Consider the following 16,684-nt stretch of genomic DNA (forward strand, 5'->3'; position numbering starts at 1 on the left):
ACGCTTAATGCCAGATAGTTAAGCCATGGGGAGATTCTTGTTTTGTGTTTATTGACCCAAACGCTCTGTGCTGGGGATTTCTCTGTGTTTGCTTACAATGGAGTTAGTTTATAGTGTGAACGTTGTGCTTGCAGAGATATGTGCAGGGATATTTGTGCATGCAGGGATATTTGTGCACGCAGGGCTGCGTATCCCCAGTGCTGTTTGCTGGGCACGTTCACACATCGGCCATGCGTCCGTGCCAGCTGCACTTCTCCTTCTGGGGGTCAGCTGGAACAGATGTGGGTGTCAGTGGGGGGGAAGGAGTGGGTGTTGGTGTGGGTGTCCATGGGGAAAGGTGTGGGTGTCCATGTGGGTGTCAGTGGAAGTGCTGGCCTTGAAGGAGGGGTGTCCATCGGAACACAGGAGGGGAAGGAGGGGTGTTGGGTTTTGGCTGGGAGGAAGCTGATGATTGTCCATGGGGGAGTTGGTTTTGAAGAAGAAGTGTCCTTAAAGGGTGCTGTTTTAGGAGGAGCGTTGGGGGGTGTTATGTTGGAAGGCCCCAGGGGTGTACCTTTGGTCAGAGGGGTGATCCTGGAGGTGTTACTTTAGAGGAAGGCGTTCTGGGGGCTCTTGTTTGAATGGGAGGAAACTACCATGGGGTGTAGTTTCGGAAGGAGGGCCGTCGGTTCAGAAGGAGGGCTTTCAGGGACTGTTGTTTGGGGAGGAGGGTTTGGGGGAGGTGTTGTCTCGCTGTCGCCGTGGGCCGGCAGGTGTCGGGCGGCCCCCCCGCCCCCTTTTTGCATAGCAGCTCTCCCTTTCCCTCTCCCCATATAAAGGCGCCGGGCCGGTCGGAGGCACCCAGGCGGCCATGCCTCCCCCCAAGACCCCTTTCCACATCGATGCTCTCCTCGCCGAACCCCCACGGCCCGGCCACGCAGCCCCCGGCCCGCCGCCGCCTCCCATCCCTCTCCCCATGCCGGGGCCGGGAGCCTGGAGCTGGGGCTGCCGCTGGGGAGGAGGTGAGCGCGGGGCTCGGGGTGCGGGGCTGCGGGGGGGCGGGGGACGGGGGGTGGGAGAGCCCCACGGTTTGGAACGGGCGGGCTGACTGAAAATAGGCTTCGCCCCCGTCCTTGACATTAAGTCTCTTCTTAGCATTTGGAGCAAAACTGGCAGCTCAGCACAGCTGGCAGCTGCATGGGGAGTTCTGGTTCGGTCTGAGAGCTGCAATATTCAGACCACAAATATTTGCTACACTTGATTTTCTTTTTTTTTTTTAAGCTACGTCGTACAGCTACTTAATGTCTTACTTTAACAGCCAGCGTCTGTATAGCTGCGTATGTTACTCTGTGTATTATATTGAATGTGAAGATAGGAAAATACATGTCTCTATCCACAATCTCTATCGCACGTCAGTAATTGCACTCTCTATTATCCAAGTATCAAAACAGGGGGAAAAAAGGTGTGACTGGTAAAATGATCTGAGGGCTGCAAATAGTTGAAGTGCAATTAGGGCTGTTGAGCTGTCAGTTCTCCAGCCTACAAATCGTTAAACACGTGCAGAACTTACACCTTAATTAATGACATGAAGTAGGTCACGGTGCCTGCTTGGATCTGACAGCGTAGCACTGCTCTTAGGCTGGGGCCAGTGGGACCTGTGACAGCTGTTTGTTAATGAGCTAATTATTGTTATCATCAGGTCACAACTAGATAAAGGGCTGTGCTAGAGACAAAGAGCAGATCTGAAGTCATTCCTGCATGAAAGGAACGGGTTGGGCCATTCAATCCCATGGAGGGACCAGGAAAGGGAGATGATGGCTTTCCTAAGGAGCTGAAGGGGACTTTGGGAACAGCGGACCTGCAGGATGCTGCCAGCTTCAGCATCCTCCACCCAGTGCTGGCTGAGCATGGGCAGAGCTTCCCCAGCGTTTGGATATCAGTGATGAGAGGCTTCCTGAAAGCGGGGATGGTGTTTTTTCACTCAACAACTCTTGATGGGTGTTGTTATAAAGATTCTGTGGAGATGAGAGGTTAAAATCTGCTCACTAGAACTGACTTTGGGTCTGGCTGCACGTCCAGGACTGTTGTAGGTGGTACCTGTCATAGAAACAGAATTATCTGCACTGGAAAACATCTTCACTATCTCCAAGCCTAACCACTAACCTGACCTATCAAGTCCTTCACTAAACCATGTCCTTTAGTGCCACAAAGGGACATCCCTGCTTTTATTTTTGGTGCTCCTTCCTCCCACCCCCTTACAGTTGTAGAGCAGCTGCGTTTGGATTTTAATCACAGCCCATGCAAGCTGAGCTTGGCTCTTCAGCAGAGCTAGAGGAATGGCCTCAACCACTGAGACCCCTTAAATCCCTGCTTCTTGCATGCAGGTCTGGAGTTGTCTCACTGCACAGGGGCCGACCCGCTGGGCCCTGCTGTGCCATGGAGGTCCGGAGGGCCCTGCAAAATGAAGAGGGTGCGCACAGTCTTCAAACCAGAGCAGCTGGAGCGGCTGGAGCAAGAGTTCCTCAAGCAGCAGTACATGGTGGGCACAGAGCGAGTGGACCTGGCTGCGACACTGCGTCTCACAGAGACCCAGGTGAGGGATCGGGGAGCTGGGCACGGCTGCAATGAGCTGGGGTCTGGGGTCAGTTGGTGGGGATTCCTCCCTTGGGAAGCAGGAATTGATGCAGAGTGACGTGCTGCGAGATAACGGTGGAGAACGTTGCAAGATAAGTGTAGATTCATGAATAATAACACTTGACATTTATGAAGTAGAACAAAAAGCGTTTGGGAGCACAAACCTGTTTGCACTGGAGTTCAAGCTGAGTTGGGCTGATTAAGATTAAGGTGTTCTGGAGGCGCTTTGTGCAGTATGGATCCTTGGATGATGCAGGGTCTGAATTTTTCCTGCTCCTCCTTGTCTGTTTCTGAAGACCATTTCCCTGCTAGGTGAAAGTCTGGTTCCAGAACCGGAGGATCAAATGGAGGAAGCAGAGCATGGAACAGAAGAAAGCAAAGCTGTCACAGTTTGGGGTGATGCAGCCCGCCTCTGCTGGCCCCACAGATGACAAGGAGCATGAGGAGGACACAGTGGACGTTGAGCTTTGAGGAGCTGATGGGATGCAGCTGCCACTGTTGTTTTTGCAGCCATACCTGCCTGATGGAGGTACTGGGGATGCAGGCACGTCTGTGCTCGCTTGGTCCAAGATAGACTCAAAGTTCTTGCTCTGAGAGTTTTGAGCTACAGAACTAAACTGCCACTGGGTGGGAAGAAGCATCCAAGTGTAGAGACGCCCTGTTTGGTAACCAGTGCTGTAACTCTTGATGCTTGATGGTTCCATCGCAGTGGCAAAGCGTGTGATTTCATTTGTTATCACAGTGCTAGGAAGCACAGTTTCCAACAGAGAGGCTGGGGTTCAGTCCATGTCTCTGACAGCTGTGAGCACGGCAGCATCTGAACACGGGGTCACTCCTGTTGCAGGTACTGTGTGCTCCTATGAGGGAGAGCTGTGTTGGGAGGAGATTTGGCTCTGATTGTTTCTCCTGGTCATCTTGATTCCTATGTTGGATGCTGAGATCACAACAACAACAACAACAAAAAAAAGCGGAAACTTGAAAAGTCCTTTACTCCCGCCTGCATCATTTTTATCGTTATTGTATTTATTTTCATGTTTTATTCATGCAACGTGATGAACAGGGTCTGACTCTGCCCCTAGAGCAGCAGTGCTCCTCCTCCTGTCCTGTGCCTTGCTGTCTTCCTGCCTTTCTTTTGCCTTTCAGAGTGTGTTTTTTGCCTTACTTCACCATGATTTGCATGGGGAACAAGGGTCTCATGAGGCTCTCAGAGGTGCAGAGACCGGGGCTGTTATAAACTAGCAGCTCTCCAACACCTCTGCTGTGTCAGACGGCCCCCTGCCCTGATCCAGATGTGCTGGTCCTGGCCCAGATGGTGGCTGCTCACTTCTCTCCTCGTTATACACTGCAGTGCTGTGGGAAGCAGCACCTGGAGAGCTCGGCAAGCACACTTGCAGCCACACACTGCAGCTTACCGTCATATTCCTGGTGGGTGGGAGGGCTCCGAGGGGTCAGGACTGAGCATTCAAGTTTCTCTGTGTTTTAGTGATTCCTAGGGGCTGGTGTGCACAGCAGCAGCAGCTTTTGGCCATGCAGACAGTGCTCAGGCTGTCACCTCATCCCCAGGGCACCAGGCACAACATCCCATGAGCTCAGGGTAATTCATCACTTCTCTTTCCGACCACAGAATCATAGAATGGCCTGGGTTGAAAAGAACCACAATGATCACCTGGTTTCAACCCCCTGCTGTGTGCAGGGTCACCAACCAGCAGACCAGGCTGCCCAGAGCCACATCCAGCCTGGCTTTGAATGCCTGCAGGGATGGGGCATCCACAGCCTCCTTGGGCAACCTGTTCCAGTGCCTCACCACCCTCTGGAGGAAAAACTGCATATTGCTTTCCTCTAGTGTTAGAGAGAAAAGAAATAACATTCTTTTCTCCTTGCCAAGGGTTGCTTCTTTATTTGCTTTGCAAACAGTGTGTCTAAGAGGGAAGATGAGATTGGGAGAGGACAGCAGGACTCGGCATCACCTGGGTGCCCCTAAATGCCACATTTCCATGGCTCTGCAGCGTCCCAGGGACAGTGCCGTTCCCTGGGCAGCCTTCACCAGTGCCTGATGGCTGGTGAAGTACAACACAAGTACATCTTTTGCCCATTTCTTGCAGAATTCGCCCTATATTTATAGCAAGAAATGCCACAAGGCGTTAGGCAGGCAGAAGGGTTTGGGTCACGGCACAAGCGGATGCTCCACGCTGCATCTTTGCACCGAAACCTTACAGAAAGGGAATGTGCCGTGGTTGTATCGCAGTGTTTTGCTGTTATGTGCATAAGTGGTGAAAACTGGCATAAAAAGGAGCAGGGATCGCCACGGCTGCAGGATGGAGGCATGGCCCAGCAGAGCAGCGCTCCCTATGGGGGCTCGCAACAGAACCACGATTTGTTTCTAACTCGTGCCGGCAGTGACACCTAGTGACTCAAAACACCTGAAAACGTCCCAAAATTATAAATCCCTCCTTCCCATATCCAGAGCTGGGATGAAGGCAAGCAGGCGTGAATGAGAGAGCGATGCAATGCTGCTCAACTCGGTGTTTGCGTGGATTTTAGGCGTTTACGGGGAAAAGCAAGGCGTGTGTTAATGACCTGGAGGGAAATTTTTATGATTTTTTTTTTTTTTGTGGAAAATAAAAGAGTTTGCAGCACGCTGAGGAGGTGCCCAGGGGTACGGTGCGTTCTCGCACGGACTGGTGGTTAAAATGAAATAAAACCGATCGCAGAGACACCAGCAAGCTCCCAGCTGCTGTCTGTCCATGTGGGGAAGAGCCCCAGCTCCGATATGGGGCTTTTTTGAGGTGTGTTGTGTTTTTTTCTGGGGGGGGGGCGGCGGGGTTTGGGGAGCCAAGATGGCCGCCCGCCCTGTGGGCTGAGGGGCGGCGGGAGCGGAGCCCCAGCGCGATGTGGGGAGCGGCGGCCATCTTCCAGCCGGGCAGGGCGGGAAAGGACGTGGAGGAGGAGGAAGAGAAGGAGGAGAAGAAGAGGAGGAGGAGGAGGAGGAGGAAGCAGCACTCCCCGCCCCCGTGGGTCAGAGCGTGGAAGTCGCCGCCCGAAGATGGCCGCCGCGGCGGGGGACGCGCGCGGAGCGGCGTTGGGAGCCCGGCCGGGGCTCGGGGCCGCGGCCGAATCGCGGTATATCAGCAGCGCTAAGGTGAGCCGTGCCCGCCGCGCTGCGGGGCGAGCTCCGTTTCACGTTTCCCCTTAACGCCGGGTTTGTCCCCCGTGGCAGGGGAAGGGGCTGTTCGCCACCCGGAGCATCCGCAAAGGGGAGGCGGTGTTCGTGGAGAAGCCGGTGGTTTCGTCGCAGTTCCTCTGGAACGCGCTGTACAACTACCGAGGTGAGCCGCGGGCTGCGGGTCGGGGTGGGCTGGGCTCTGCTGCTGCTTCCAGCTCCGGCGTCCCCGAACGTGCGTGCTCGCCGATCCCTCAGCACCACAACCCCACGGTTCTGGAGCACCTCCAGGGACCCCCATTCCTTTGGCCACTGCCTGCCTGATTTCCTCATGTCCAACCCGACCCTCCCATGGTGCAGCCGAAGGCCATCAGCTCTGGTTCTGTTGCTGTTGCTGAGCCTCACCTCCCCCCAGCCTCTTTCAGGCAGCCGTGCCGAGCCGTGAGGCCTCCCCTGAGCCTCCTCCACCTTCAGCCATCCCATCCCTTCAGCCTCTCGCTATAAGATCTGTGCTCCAGATCCTTCACGCCTTCATTGGACACTGTTAAGAAGGTGGAAGAGCAGGCACAGATTAAAGGAGGCTGCCAACCAAACCATCGTGCTGGAAAAAAAACCAAAATACGCTGGGGACACCACAGTTTCTGAGTGGTGTGGGTGCTAATCAGCCATTGGCATGGGCTGCCCAGGGAGGTGGTGGAGTCACCATCCCTGAAGATGCTCAAGAGCCGTGGAGATGTGGCACTGAGAGGCACAGTGGGGGTTGGACTTGGTGATCTGAGAGATCTTTTCCAATCTTTATGCCCTGCGTGTGGTGGGGGGTTGGTGATTAGCGACCCTTGAGGTCCCTTTCCAACCCTGGCCATTCTGTGATTCATGAGTCTATGGAGTACAGCCTGCGGGGTTGCCGGTGTTCTTCAGAGGTGTGAAAGTGGAAACCGGTCAACATTTAAGAGTCTTTTTTGATATGTGTGGCTTAAGCTGTTCCACTGGGCTCTTGCCTTTGGGTCTTTTGGGACAAAAGGAGGGGATGGAGAGAAGAAATGCAAAAGTAGGGTTGGACGCAAGCTGAGCCTTGTCTACCTAGACTGTGCTGTCTGCTGAGCTCTGCTGCAGGTCAGCAAAAGGAGGACACTTGCTGCGTGTATCATGCAGCCCTTAAAGACAGGGGTGTGCTTGTCGTGTGTCATAGGGCCCTTAAATACACTGGGGCATCTGGTTGTGTTTTCTGCTTGCAGCCTGTGATCACTGCCTGCGGGCTTTGGAGACAGCAGAGGAGAATGCCCAGCGACTGCTGGGGAGGAGCTCTCTGGTGCTGCCTCACCCGGAGCAGTGCAGCATCCGCAAAGACCTGCACCAGCAGTGTCCTCGCTGCCAGGTATGGGGTTGTCAGGGGGGACTGTGATCTTCTTGGGGTCGCTGATTCCTTTGTAGCATCCAGGCAGGCCTTTGGTGTGGCTTTCTGCCCTATAATAGGTGACCGCTTTTTCCTTCTGCTAAAGAGCTGGGGCTCGGCTGGGCCCAAGAAGCCCTTTTCCTGCTGCTGTAGCCAATGCTGGGTGCTGTGCCTCTTGCTCTAGGTGACATACTGCAGTGCTGAGTGCAGGCAGGCTGCTTTGGAGCAGTACCACCAAGTCCTCTGCCTTGGCCCATCCCGTGATGACCCCACGCACCCCCTCAACAAGCTGCAGGAGGCATGGAGGTAGGGGATCAACCCACCTGTTGCTTACAGGCTGTAAGTGGCTGTCCCAGGCTGGGTGATGCTGGCTTGGGACCAGGCCTGAGGGCCATCGTTGCTTTGCATCTCTGCATGAGGGACATGGAGGCTGTGGGACACTGCTCTGCTCTGCAGCCCTGCCAGGATACGTGTTGGCTGTGGTGGAGCTTTGGATTGGGGCTGAGCACTTCTTATTTGTCACCCACTAAAGGGCTATCAAGCACTATGCTGCGTACCCCTCACTCCTGCAATTTTGTAGTGTCTGCACGTTTCCAATCTTTCAGAGATCTGCCATCTCCAACCTAGGATCTGCCAAGCAGCACCCTTGTGGATACATGAATTCTTGTCCCTGCTTGCAAATGTTAAAGTGGCACAGAGGGGTAAAGCGACATCTCTGCCTCAAAGCTGGTCGCAAACCCCAGTTCTTGTTGCAGTGTTGGGCTTTGTGTGAGACCATAGGTATTCTTAGGACTGTAGTTTGGCAGAATAGTGGGGAATTATTGTATGCTCTGAGCAGCCAGGTGGGTGCCAGCTTCTTGCCCCCAACAGCATCGTGCCTCCATGCAGCGGTGCTGGCTTGGCTGATTTGCTGTGACAGATGAGTGCAGGCCTGCCCACAGGGATGGCAGCTGCTCCTGCCTCCCTCCAGCTTTTTATTTCCATACCAGCACTGATATCATCGCTCTCCTTTTTTGTTCCCCAGAAACATGCATTATCCACCAGAGACTTCCAGCATCATGCTGATGGCCCGGATGGTTGCCACTGTCAAACAGGTAGGTTTGCAGTTTGGGTCAGCAGCTGCCAGCGTGTGGTTGCCTTTTCCTGTTGTGGCTGTTATTCTCAAGGACTGATCTCTTCTCAAGTGCCTGGCAGAGCAATTTCCTGCTTGAATAGATGTCAACATCTCATGATCCCTGGCCGTAGAGACGGCAGGCAGCAGGGGATGCATCTATGCCCTGAGCCAAGCAGATCATTTTTCCATACCAAATTAATTAGACAGAGCTGAGCCTTCCCTTTGGCTCCTTTTTTTTTTCAGCCTGGCAATCTCAATGTTTACTTCCAATAAGCTACTACTGTGCAACTGCTTCTGATGGTTCTTGATGGCAGACTGAATATATCTGAGCTCAGTGGGACTCATCTTCCCTCTCTCTCCTAGCTGGGGAAGGAAGAGGTGTCGGTGCAGTACATTTGCTTGATTCCTGTTTCAGGCTAAAGACAAGGACTGGTGGATCAAGGCCTTCTCCCAGTTCTGCAGTAAGACAGCAAACGAAGAGGAGGAGATTGCACACAAACTACTGGGGGACAAATTTAAGGTAAGAGCTTTGGGCATGTTGGATACTTGGAATCCCTGAACCTGCCCTCTTCTTGCCCGCATCTGTGAGTCTGTGGGTGCAGCTGGGATGGGAGACATTGGAAATCCCAAGCACAGTGGAGATACAGAGCCCTGTTTGGGGCCAGCTCAGCTGATAGAGAGGAAATGGGCTGCTGAGAGGGCTTTGGAGTTGCAGTCCTACAGCAGAACATGCTGTTCCTTCCTGTTGCGGGGATGTTTCAGCTATGGAAATGGGTCATGGTGTTTGTTAGCTGCTGAGTATCACCTCAGCAGGTGGGTTTTGCTGCTAAAGTGAGTGGCTTTTCACTGCTCTAAGGGCAGCAGCTCTCAGCCTTGCAGAGAAGGACCAGGAGTCTGACTTTTGAGCCTCCTGGCCTGTGCTGGGCTTGGTTGTCAGCCTGGGTCTGATTCCCAGCAATGTCTGTCCACCCTGATGGTGTTGTGTTCTGCCAGGGCCAGCTGGAGCTGCTGCGTTTGCTCTTCACTGAAGCCCTTTATGATGAACAACTCAGCAGGGTGAGTTGAACCAGGAGAAGTGGGACCTTCTTTTGGGTGCCAGTCCTTTTGGGTTATTGTCTGCCCCTAAGGCCAGGGCTTTCCTGGGACTCTGCCCATTTCTTGCTTCCCCTAAAGCTTCCTGTGGGTTTTGAGGTGCATGCAGACTGGAGTTCTGCTGCAGATTGGCCTGAACTCAGCTGTTTTCTGATCTCCCTTCTGCAGTGGTTCACTCCGGAAGGCTTTCGATCTCTCTTTGCTCTCGTTGGGACCAATGGCCAAGGCATAGGAACCAGGTAATGGGGCTTTCTGTGTGTTCCTTGCAGGGCAGAAAAGATGAAGCGTGGAGGGTGTGTACAGCCTGCAAATCTGCATTGGTCTAAGTAATGGCTGGGCTCAAACGTGGGAAGTGGGGCTGGGGAGGCAAACGTAAAAGCAGTCTTTTATTTCAGCTCTGTCCAACCCTTTGGCATCCCCCTGGCAGACCTTGGCCACTTGAAGCCCCTGAGTTTAACCCTTAGATCCCCTGTGTGAGCTCCCACTGTGTACTGGCAGCACTGTGGGGCTGTAATGGTGTCCTTTAATGGTGTCCTTTACTTCCCTGTAGCTCTCTGAGCCAGTGGGTGCATGCTTGTGATGCATTAGATCTCCCCATGCTGCAACGAGAGGAGCTGGACGCCTTCATTGACCAGCTCTACAAAGACATTGAGAAGGGTAAGGCTCTGCTGTGGCTGTAGGTAGTAGCATCAGGCAGCTGGAAGGCTTATCTGAGGATCACAGCTTTAACCTTCACCCTTCTCTGTTCTGCAGAATCTGGTGAATTCCTCAACTGTGAGGGGTCAGGTCTCTACATGCTCCAGAGCTGCTGTAAGTAACACTTACAGGGACAAGGACTGGGAGGAGAGCTAGTTGTGAGGAGGGAGTTGTGCTGTGCTAGAAACACTCACCTCTAGGCACTGGAACGGGTTGCCCAGGGAGGTGGTGGATGCCTTGCCTTATCCTTGGAGACATTCAAGGTCAGGCTAGACTGAGTTCTGAGCACCTGATGGAGCAGCAGATGTTTCTGTTCATTGCAGGGAGTTGGACTAGATGGCCTTTAAGGGTCCTTTCCAACTTGAACGATCCCTAATAGCCTCTGGCAAAGTGGGTTTATACTTCCCATCAGTGGGCAGGATGGGATTGGTGAGTTGGGATGGGATTGCTGCTGTCCTGTGGCCTGGTTGCTCTCTCACTGTTTCCTGGCATCCTGCCTGTCCTTGGAATGGTCAGTCCTAGCCTGAATGGTCTCAGATGTAATGTGGGCTCCAGGAACATCATGTGCAATTAGTGAAGAGACAATCTCCTGCCTTGTCTGTGTGTAATGGAGCTGAATGAGCCATTAAAGCAAGGGAGGAGCCTTTCTTATCTGGGCTGCTAGGATGTGGGCAAGGTTGACCCAGCACTCAGAGCTTCCTTGTGTCACTCCAAAGTGTTTTCAGCACAGTGGGCTCTGGTCACTGGCTGCTGTGAGAGCTGGGAAGTAAGGGAGCAGTGCTACCCTGTGCACCCTTCTGTGGGCACACAAAGGCATGGGATGGTGCTGGGCACCCCAGGGGTTGATCCAAGACAACCCTGTCTCCTCGAGTGTTGTTTTGTTTTTGTTTAGAGAGCCCTGACCCTGCACCTTGTTCTGCAGGGCACCTGGGGCTCTGTAATGTGAGCAAAGAGTGCAATGCTGGTGCCCCTACTGCAGATGGTGTGGCTGAGTATTGTGCTGCCGTATCCTTAGCCACAGCATGGCTCTCCCAGCTGGAGGTGCTGGCTCCTGCATGCCCCTGTCCACCAATAGCCAAAAGAGCAGAGTTAGGCCACTGACATTTAGCAGCTTTACCCTCTCTTCCTTTTAGGTAACCACAGCTGCATCCCCAACGCTGAGACATCCTTCCCAGACAACAACTTCCTTTTGCATCTGACTGCTCTGGAGGACATTGAAGCAGGAGAGGTGAGACACTGGGGTGCAGATGAACCTGAGGTGACATCGTACCTTAGCAGTCCCCGTGTCCCCTTCTTCCCCCACAGACCCCAGCCCAGTATCTTCTGCCTCTTGCATTATTTTTGCTGGCTCTGGTGGATTCACGCCTTATTCTGTGTGGGAATTACCAGACCCACTTGGCTGTCAGGGGGACCAGTACAAACTGCTGCTTTGGGTTCATAGGAGGAAGCTCTCAGCCTGGCCTGTTTCTCTTTGCTAACAGGAAATCTGCATCAGTTATTTAGACTGCTGTCAGAGGGAGCGGAGCAGACACAGCCGCAACAAGATACTCAGGTACAGGAGCTGTTTGGAGAGACGTGGGGGTAACACACACATCTCCAGTCACAGACTGGGCTCTCTGTTATGGCCCTGCCATGCGGCTGTGAGCTGGCTGGTGTGCAAGCTGGTGTGCTTGTGGCAGTCTGTATGTGCAGCTTTGCCTGTGCTACTGTCAGACTTATCTCTGAGCAAGCCTGGGGTTCCGTGCTGTTGTCATATCATAGAATCATAAAATGGCCTGGGTTGAAAAGGACCACAGTGCTCATCCAGTTCCAACCCCCTGCTATGTGCAGGGTCACCAACCAGCAGACCAGGCTGCCCAGAGCCACATCCAGCCTGGCCTTGAATGCCTGCAGGGATGGGGCATCCACAGCCTCCTTGGGCAACCTGTGCCAGTGCCTCACCACCCTCTGAGTGAAAAACTTCCTCATCATATCCAACCTAAACCTCCCCTGTCTCAGTTTGAAACCATTCCCCCTTGTCCTATCACTACCCATCCTTGTAAACAGCTGTTCCCCTTCCTGTTTACATGCTCCCTTCGTGGGCTGCAGCTCATTTGGTCCCCTCTTTTGACTTGGCAAACCCTTGCTGTCCTCACCACCTTCCTTTTCCATCTCCATCCTTCTGCTAACGATTCCCATGCTGGTGTCCAGTCGCACCTGCAGGGTGGAGAACACCCCCCACCCCTTCAAATCAGACAACTTCCACCTCATCTGAGCATCATCAAGTCTGAGTTGTGCCTGTCTCATCTACCTTACACTTATTCCTGACCCCCTTTCCAGGGAGAACTACTTGTTTACCTGCTCGTGTCCCAAGTGCCTAGCACAAGCTGACGACCCCGATGTGACATCGGACGAAGAGGAGGAGGCCGAAGGGGAGACGGATGATGCAGAGCTGGAGGATGAGATGACTGATGTTTGATCTTGGCCTTGGGCGAGAGTAAAGAGATGGGATGGGACCGGGGGGGTCCTCCCAGAGGCAGCAGCTTTAATACTACAAACAGGGTTGTGTTGTGGGGTCGGGTGGGAGGCCGTGTGTGCCGGCAGAGGTCTGGCAGAGTGGGGCAGCAGGGGGAGCTGGAGGCAGGCCCTGCTTCCACCTGCCCTTGTGCTCTGTGCGTGTGTGCGTGTGTGTGTTTACCAGCCCATCCATTTCTCCCTTGTGAGGTTGTGAGCCAGCAGCCTCCCTGCCATATCCCAGACCCCAGGGGCCAGCTGGTGCTTGTAGGGGAAGCTGAAGGAGAGCAGGGCCCTGGGCTGGGGTAGGGGACATGGTAGTGGTCGTGTTGTGGCCACCTCCGAGGCTCCTCCCGTGTCAGTGCTGGCCATGGGTGTGGAGGAGCATGTCCTTTCCTACCCTGCAGGGATGAGGGGAATATGTGTGTGTATTGTGAGGGGTACTATTTAATGTCTATATTAGCACTATCTACACACCAAGGAGCTGGGGTCCTTATATATACTCCATTCCATGCCTTGACTTGGTGAACAGCAAGTGAGGGTCAGAATGATCTTGCAGGTGGGACAGAGATGCCTCAGGGGTGGCTCAGATGCCAGAGTCTAGCAGGGAGAGAGGGGCTGACCCTGGCAGGGATCTCCCTCCTGCCTCAACTTTATCCTGGATATGATGCAAAGCCCCATGCAGCGATTGCTGGGCTGTTTGGGGAGGGGGAGGTGCCACGCTGCTAGCACAAACCTGACACAAATTACCACATTGCATAAGCAAAGCCACCTCCAAATCCCAAAAACTGTTTTGGGTTTTGCAGAGTGAACTCCCCAGCTTGGGCTACATTGGGAGGACTCATAGGAATTGCAGCCGTTGTGCTTCCACATGTGAAGCAGTTTGTCTGTCCACAGCAGCCAGCATGAAGTTGTCACTGGCAACCCACCTCACTGCCAGCCACTGATGCTGTGAGCAGCTCTGGGGTGTGCAGTGCCCAACTGGAAGGAGAGGACAGCTTTAAATGACAGACTGACAGCAGGCTGGGGAAGCACCCAGGGTATTTTTTTTTTTCCCATCTTGGGTTTTGGGGAGGGTGCTTTTCTGCCACGTTTCCCTCGGGCCTGTGGGGTTTGGATTGTGGGAATGGAGGTGATGCTGTGGATGGGCACCTCTGACATGACCATCACTGCCAGCCCTGCACCCCGCTGCTTGTCCCCAGCCTCAGGTGTCCCAGGGCCACGTGCCCTTCAGTGTTCGTAATAAACCGAGACTGGTGAGAATTGGGGCTGTGTTGTTTGTACTGTTAAAATGGGTGGTGGTTGAATGCAGAGAGGGAATGGGGGCTGGTCTTGGTAGTGGGATGGAGGGACAAGGGCAGAAGTGTCCCCCAAGGTCTGGGCTCTGGGTCTGAGAGGATCTGACATGCGCCCTGCCCCAGCTGCAAGAAGCAAGTGTACTGGGAGGGAGTGCAAGAAGTGAATTGGGAAAACCATCATTAGGGACAAGACTGCTTAAGGAAAAAAAAGAGCAACTCCCCTTTTTCTAAAACTCATTCACACTTCATTAGCTCAGACAAAAATATACAGATGTTGGATGAGCCCTGGTAGAACAGACCAAGCCCGTGCCAAATGCTCCCTCCCCTCCCCTTTGGACTGCATCCATATAATACTGCAACCCCCTAAATCGGCACTGCAAACTACTGTTGGTATCTCAGCACTGTTAAAATGTTTCTCAGGGAAGCACTGGCCTGCGCTGCCCTCCCAGAGAGTCACAATGAAGTTTGCTCAGTGCCAGGCTCAAGGTACCACCTTGGGCTGTTCTGCTGTTCAGCTACACGCCAGCGGCAGCATAAAGGTTTTAACCATTGCTAAATCTGGTGAGGCTGGTGGGATTTCTGGAGCCAGGACCCTTCCCTCACACCTGATTCCTGGGCAAGCTCCTGGGATCCACCGAGAAGTCCTCGATCTGCTGCAGTCTTCCCACCTCTACCAGAAGGTCCAGGGGGGCTGCATCATTTCGTACGTCGGGATGCTGGTGACATTGACAGGAATGGAGATGACAGCCCATGGGAGTCCGTGCTGCTCCAGGGAGCGTCGGATCATGTACCTGGAAGTGGAAAGGAACGATATGTATGTATGAAAGAGAGCTGAGACCCAATGGACACCGCCTCCATGGGAAAATGTGGATCAAAGTTACTGAATCCACCAACAAATCGGCTCATAAAGCCCAGGCGGCACACACTGATCACTGGGATGAGTTGGGAATGAGACCTGTCCCTTCCCACGAGGTGCAGATCAAATGTTTCTCAACCAAGGCACTTACCCATCCCTGCCCAGCAGGAAGAGAGCGGGGATGTCAGCCGTCCTCCTGGTGCTGTCCTGGATCATCTCGATGTAGAAGCTGTCATTATCATAGGCGTTATCTGCAATGATCACCGCCCGTCCTCCGTGCTCCTGGATCACACGTGTCTTGGACAGGAACGAGCAGCCCCTGGGACAGAGGGGACAAATCTTTGGCTGGCAGCTGCCTACAAAACCTTCCGTGTCCTCCAACTGCAGCAGGACTGACGGCATTGGCAGACAGAAGGGCAGGTGGGATGTGTGTAGGTCTGTGTCCCAGCATTGGGCCCCTCACTACAAGACAGACGTTGAGGCCCTGGAATGTATCCAAAGAAGGGCAGCAGAGCTGTGAGGTGTCTGGAGCACAGCTCTAATGGGGAGCGGCTGTGGGAATTGGGATGGGTCAGTCTGGAGAAGAGGAGGCTCAGGGGAGACCTTACAGCTCTGTATAACTCACTGAAAGGAAGCTGGAACCAGGGGAGGGTCAGGTTGGATGTTAGGAAACATTTATTCTCCAAAAGAACAGTCAGGTACTGACACAGCTGCCCGGGGAGTGATGAAGTCTCCATCCCTGGAGGTGTTCCAGAACCACGGAGATGTGGCACTGAGGGATGTGGTCGGTGGGGATAGTGTGATGGGTTGATGGTTGAACTTGATGTCTTGTCTTTTCCAGCCTTAATGCCAAAGCTTGCCCAGGAGATGATGCACATGACAGGGACTGTTTCCCTGGCACCATGCCTCTCTCAAAAAACCTCAAGCTCTGGACAAATAGAAAATAAAGAGACACGTACCCCCTCTCCACCAAGGCGATCTGATCCTGGATGAAGACACCATTGTTCAGCTCTCCGCAGGCTTCGGGGGGATCTGCTGGGACCAGGTGGATCTGGTCGTACCTTGTGTTCTCCAAGGATGAAACAAACAGAGGTGAGTGGAATCGGGGCTCAGGAGCACGGCCACCACTGTCCCCAACCCCGCTCATCCCCACGGAGGCCTCTGCAGCACACACAAAGGGAAGGCTTGTGGAAAAGCAGTCAGCTCCATTTTTAATAGACGGTTTTAAGGCCGTGCGGTGGAGAAACAGAAGGAAGGGGAAGCTGAAGTTAGTGCTTCGTTACTTACAAACACCCCACCAAAATCCTTGGCCGGCGTGGCGGTGAAGATGTAGCGGATGTCTCCAGGGCTCAGCACTTGGAAATAGAGGTACTCATGGATACGTAAACCTGCGTGGAGAAGGGGAGGGAGGGAAAGGGGAAACTTGTGAAAATAAATGGGAAATAGCCCAAGGGGACAGGGAGCGCGGAGGGGAAACGCACCCAGATTCGTACCCGTAGAAGGAAAACGCACTCAGATTGTGATGTATGGAAGGTGAATGCACCCAGATGAGGGTGCACAAAGGGGAAATGCAACCAGGCCAGGGTGTGCCAAGACAAAATGCACGCGGATCGGGGTGCATAGAAGGCAAACGCAGTCAGGCCGGGCTGCACTGGGGGGAAATACAGCCAGACTGAGGTGCAGAAAGAGGAAGAAAGGGGACGATTAGGCCACGGAGCACCGAGGGGAAGCGCTATCGGGCCTGGGTGCGCTGGGGGGAAATGCAGCCAGACCGGGGAGCACCGAAGGAAAATGCAGCCGGATCGGGGCACAGGGCCCGGCACTCACCGCGGCCCGGGCAGGAGCAGAGGCAGAGACAGAGCCATAGCAACCGGCGGAGCATGGCTGCGCCCGGCAGCACCGCCGCCCCGCCCTACCCCGCGCCCATTGGCGGCGCTGCTCCGAGAGCGCCTTCCTATTGGTTGTCGCT

At 54.0% G+C, this 16,684-nt stretch overlaps 3 protein-coding genes across 3 annotated transcripts; 2 read left to right on the forward strand and 1 right to left on the reverse strand.

Moving 5' to 3' along the window:
- Positions 1-828: 828 nt before the first annotated feature.
- On the forward strand, positions 829-4,807 carry LOC128080056 (homeobox protein not2-like). The gene is made up of 3 exons (XM_052681863.1): positions 829-1,001; positions 2,364-2,572; positions 2,926-4,807. The coding sequence occupies exons 1-3, from the start codon at positions 851-853 to the stop codon at positions 3,082-3,084; spliced, it is 519 nt and encodes a 172-aa protein (XP_052537823.1). The 5' UTR covers positions 829-850; the 3' UTR covers positions 3,085-4,807.
- An 811-nt stretch (positions 4,808-5,618) lies between these two features.
- SMYD5 (SMYD family member 5) lies at positions 5,619-13,824 on the forward strand. Its single transcript, XM_052681855.1, has 13 exons — positions 5,619-5,752; positions 5,831-5,939; positions 7,009-7,148; positions 7,351-7,472; positions 8,191-8,260; positions 8,696-8,800; positions 9,274-9,336; positions 9,541-9,611; positions 9,923-10,029; positions 10,126-10,182; positions 11,202-11,296; positions 11,550-11,620; positions 12,388-13,824. Exons 1-13 carry the CDS (start codon positions 5,657-5,659, stop codon positions 12,524-12,526), a joined length of 1,245 nt encoding a protein of 414 aa, XP_052537815.1. The 5' UTR covers positions 5,619-5,656; the 3' UTR covers positions 12,527-13,824.
- A 257-nt stretch (positions 13,825-14,081) lies between these two features.
- Positions 14,082-16,673, reverse strand: PRADC1 (protease associated domain containing 1). The gene is made up of 5 exons (XM_052681862.1): positions 16,543-16,673; positions 16,003-16,103; positions 15,675-15,784; positions 14,867-15,034; positions 14,082-14,650 (listed from the first exon to the last, which is right to left on the reverse strand). The coding sequence occupies exons 1-5, from the start codon at positions 16,595-16,597 to the stop codon at positions 14,530-14,532; spliced, it is 555 nt and encodes a 184-aa protein (XP_052537822.1). The 5' UTR covers positions 16,598-16,673; the 3' UTR covers positions 14,082-14,529.
- Between the last annotated feature and the right edge of the window lie 11 nt (positions 16,674-16,684).

The sequence above is a fragment of the Tympanuchus pallidicinctus genome, unplaced genomic scaffold, assembly GCF_026119805.1.
Source record: "Tympanuchus pallidicinctus isolate F22 unplaced genomic scaffold, pur_lepc_1.0 scaffold2, whole genome shotgun sequence".
Taxonomy (NCBI): domain Eukaryota; kingdom Metazoa; phylum Chordata; class Aves; order Galliformes; family Phasianidae; genus Tympanuchus; species Tympanuchus pallidicinctus.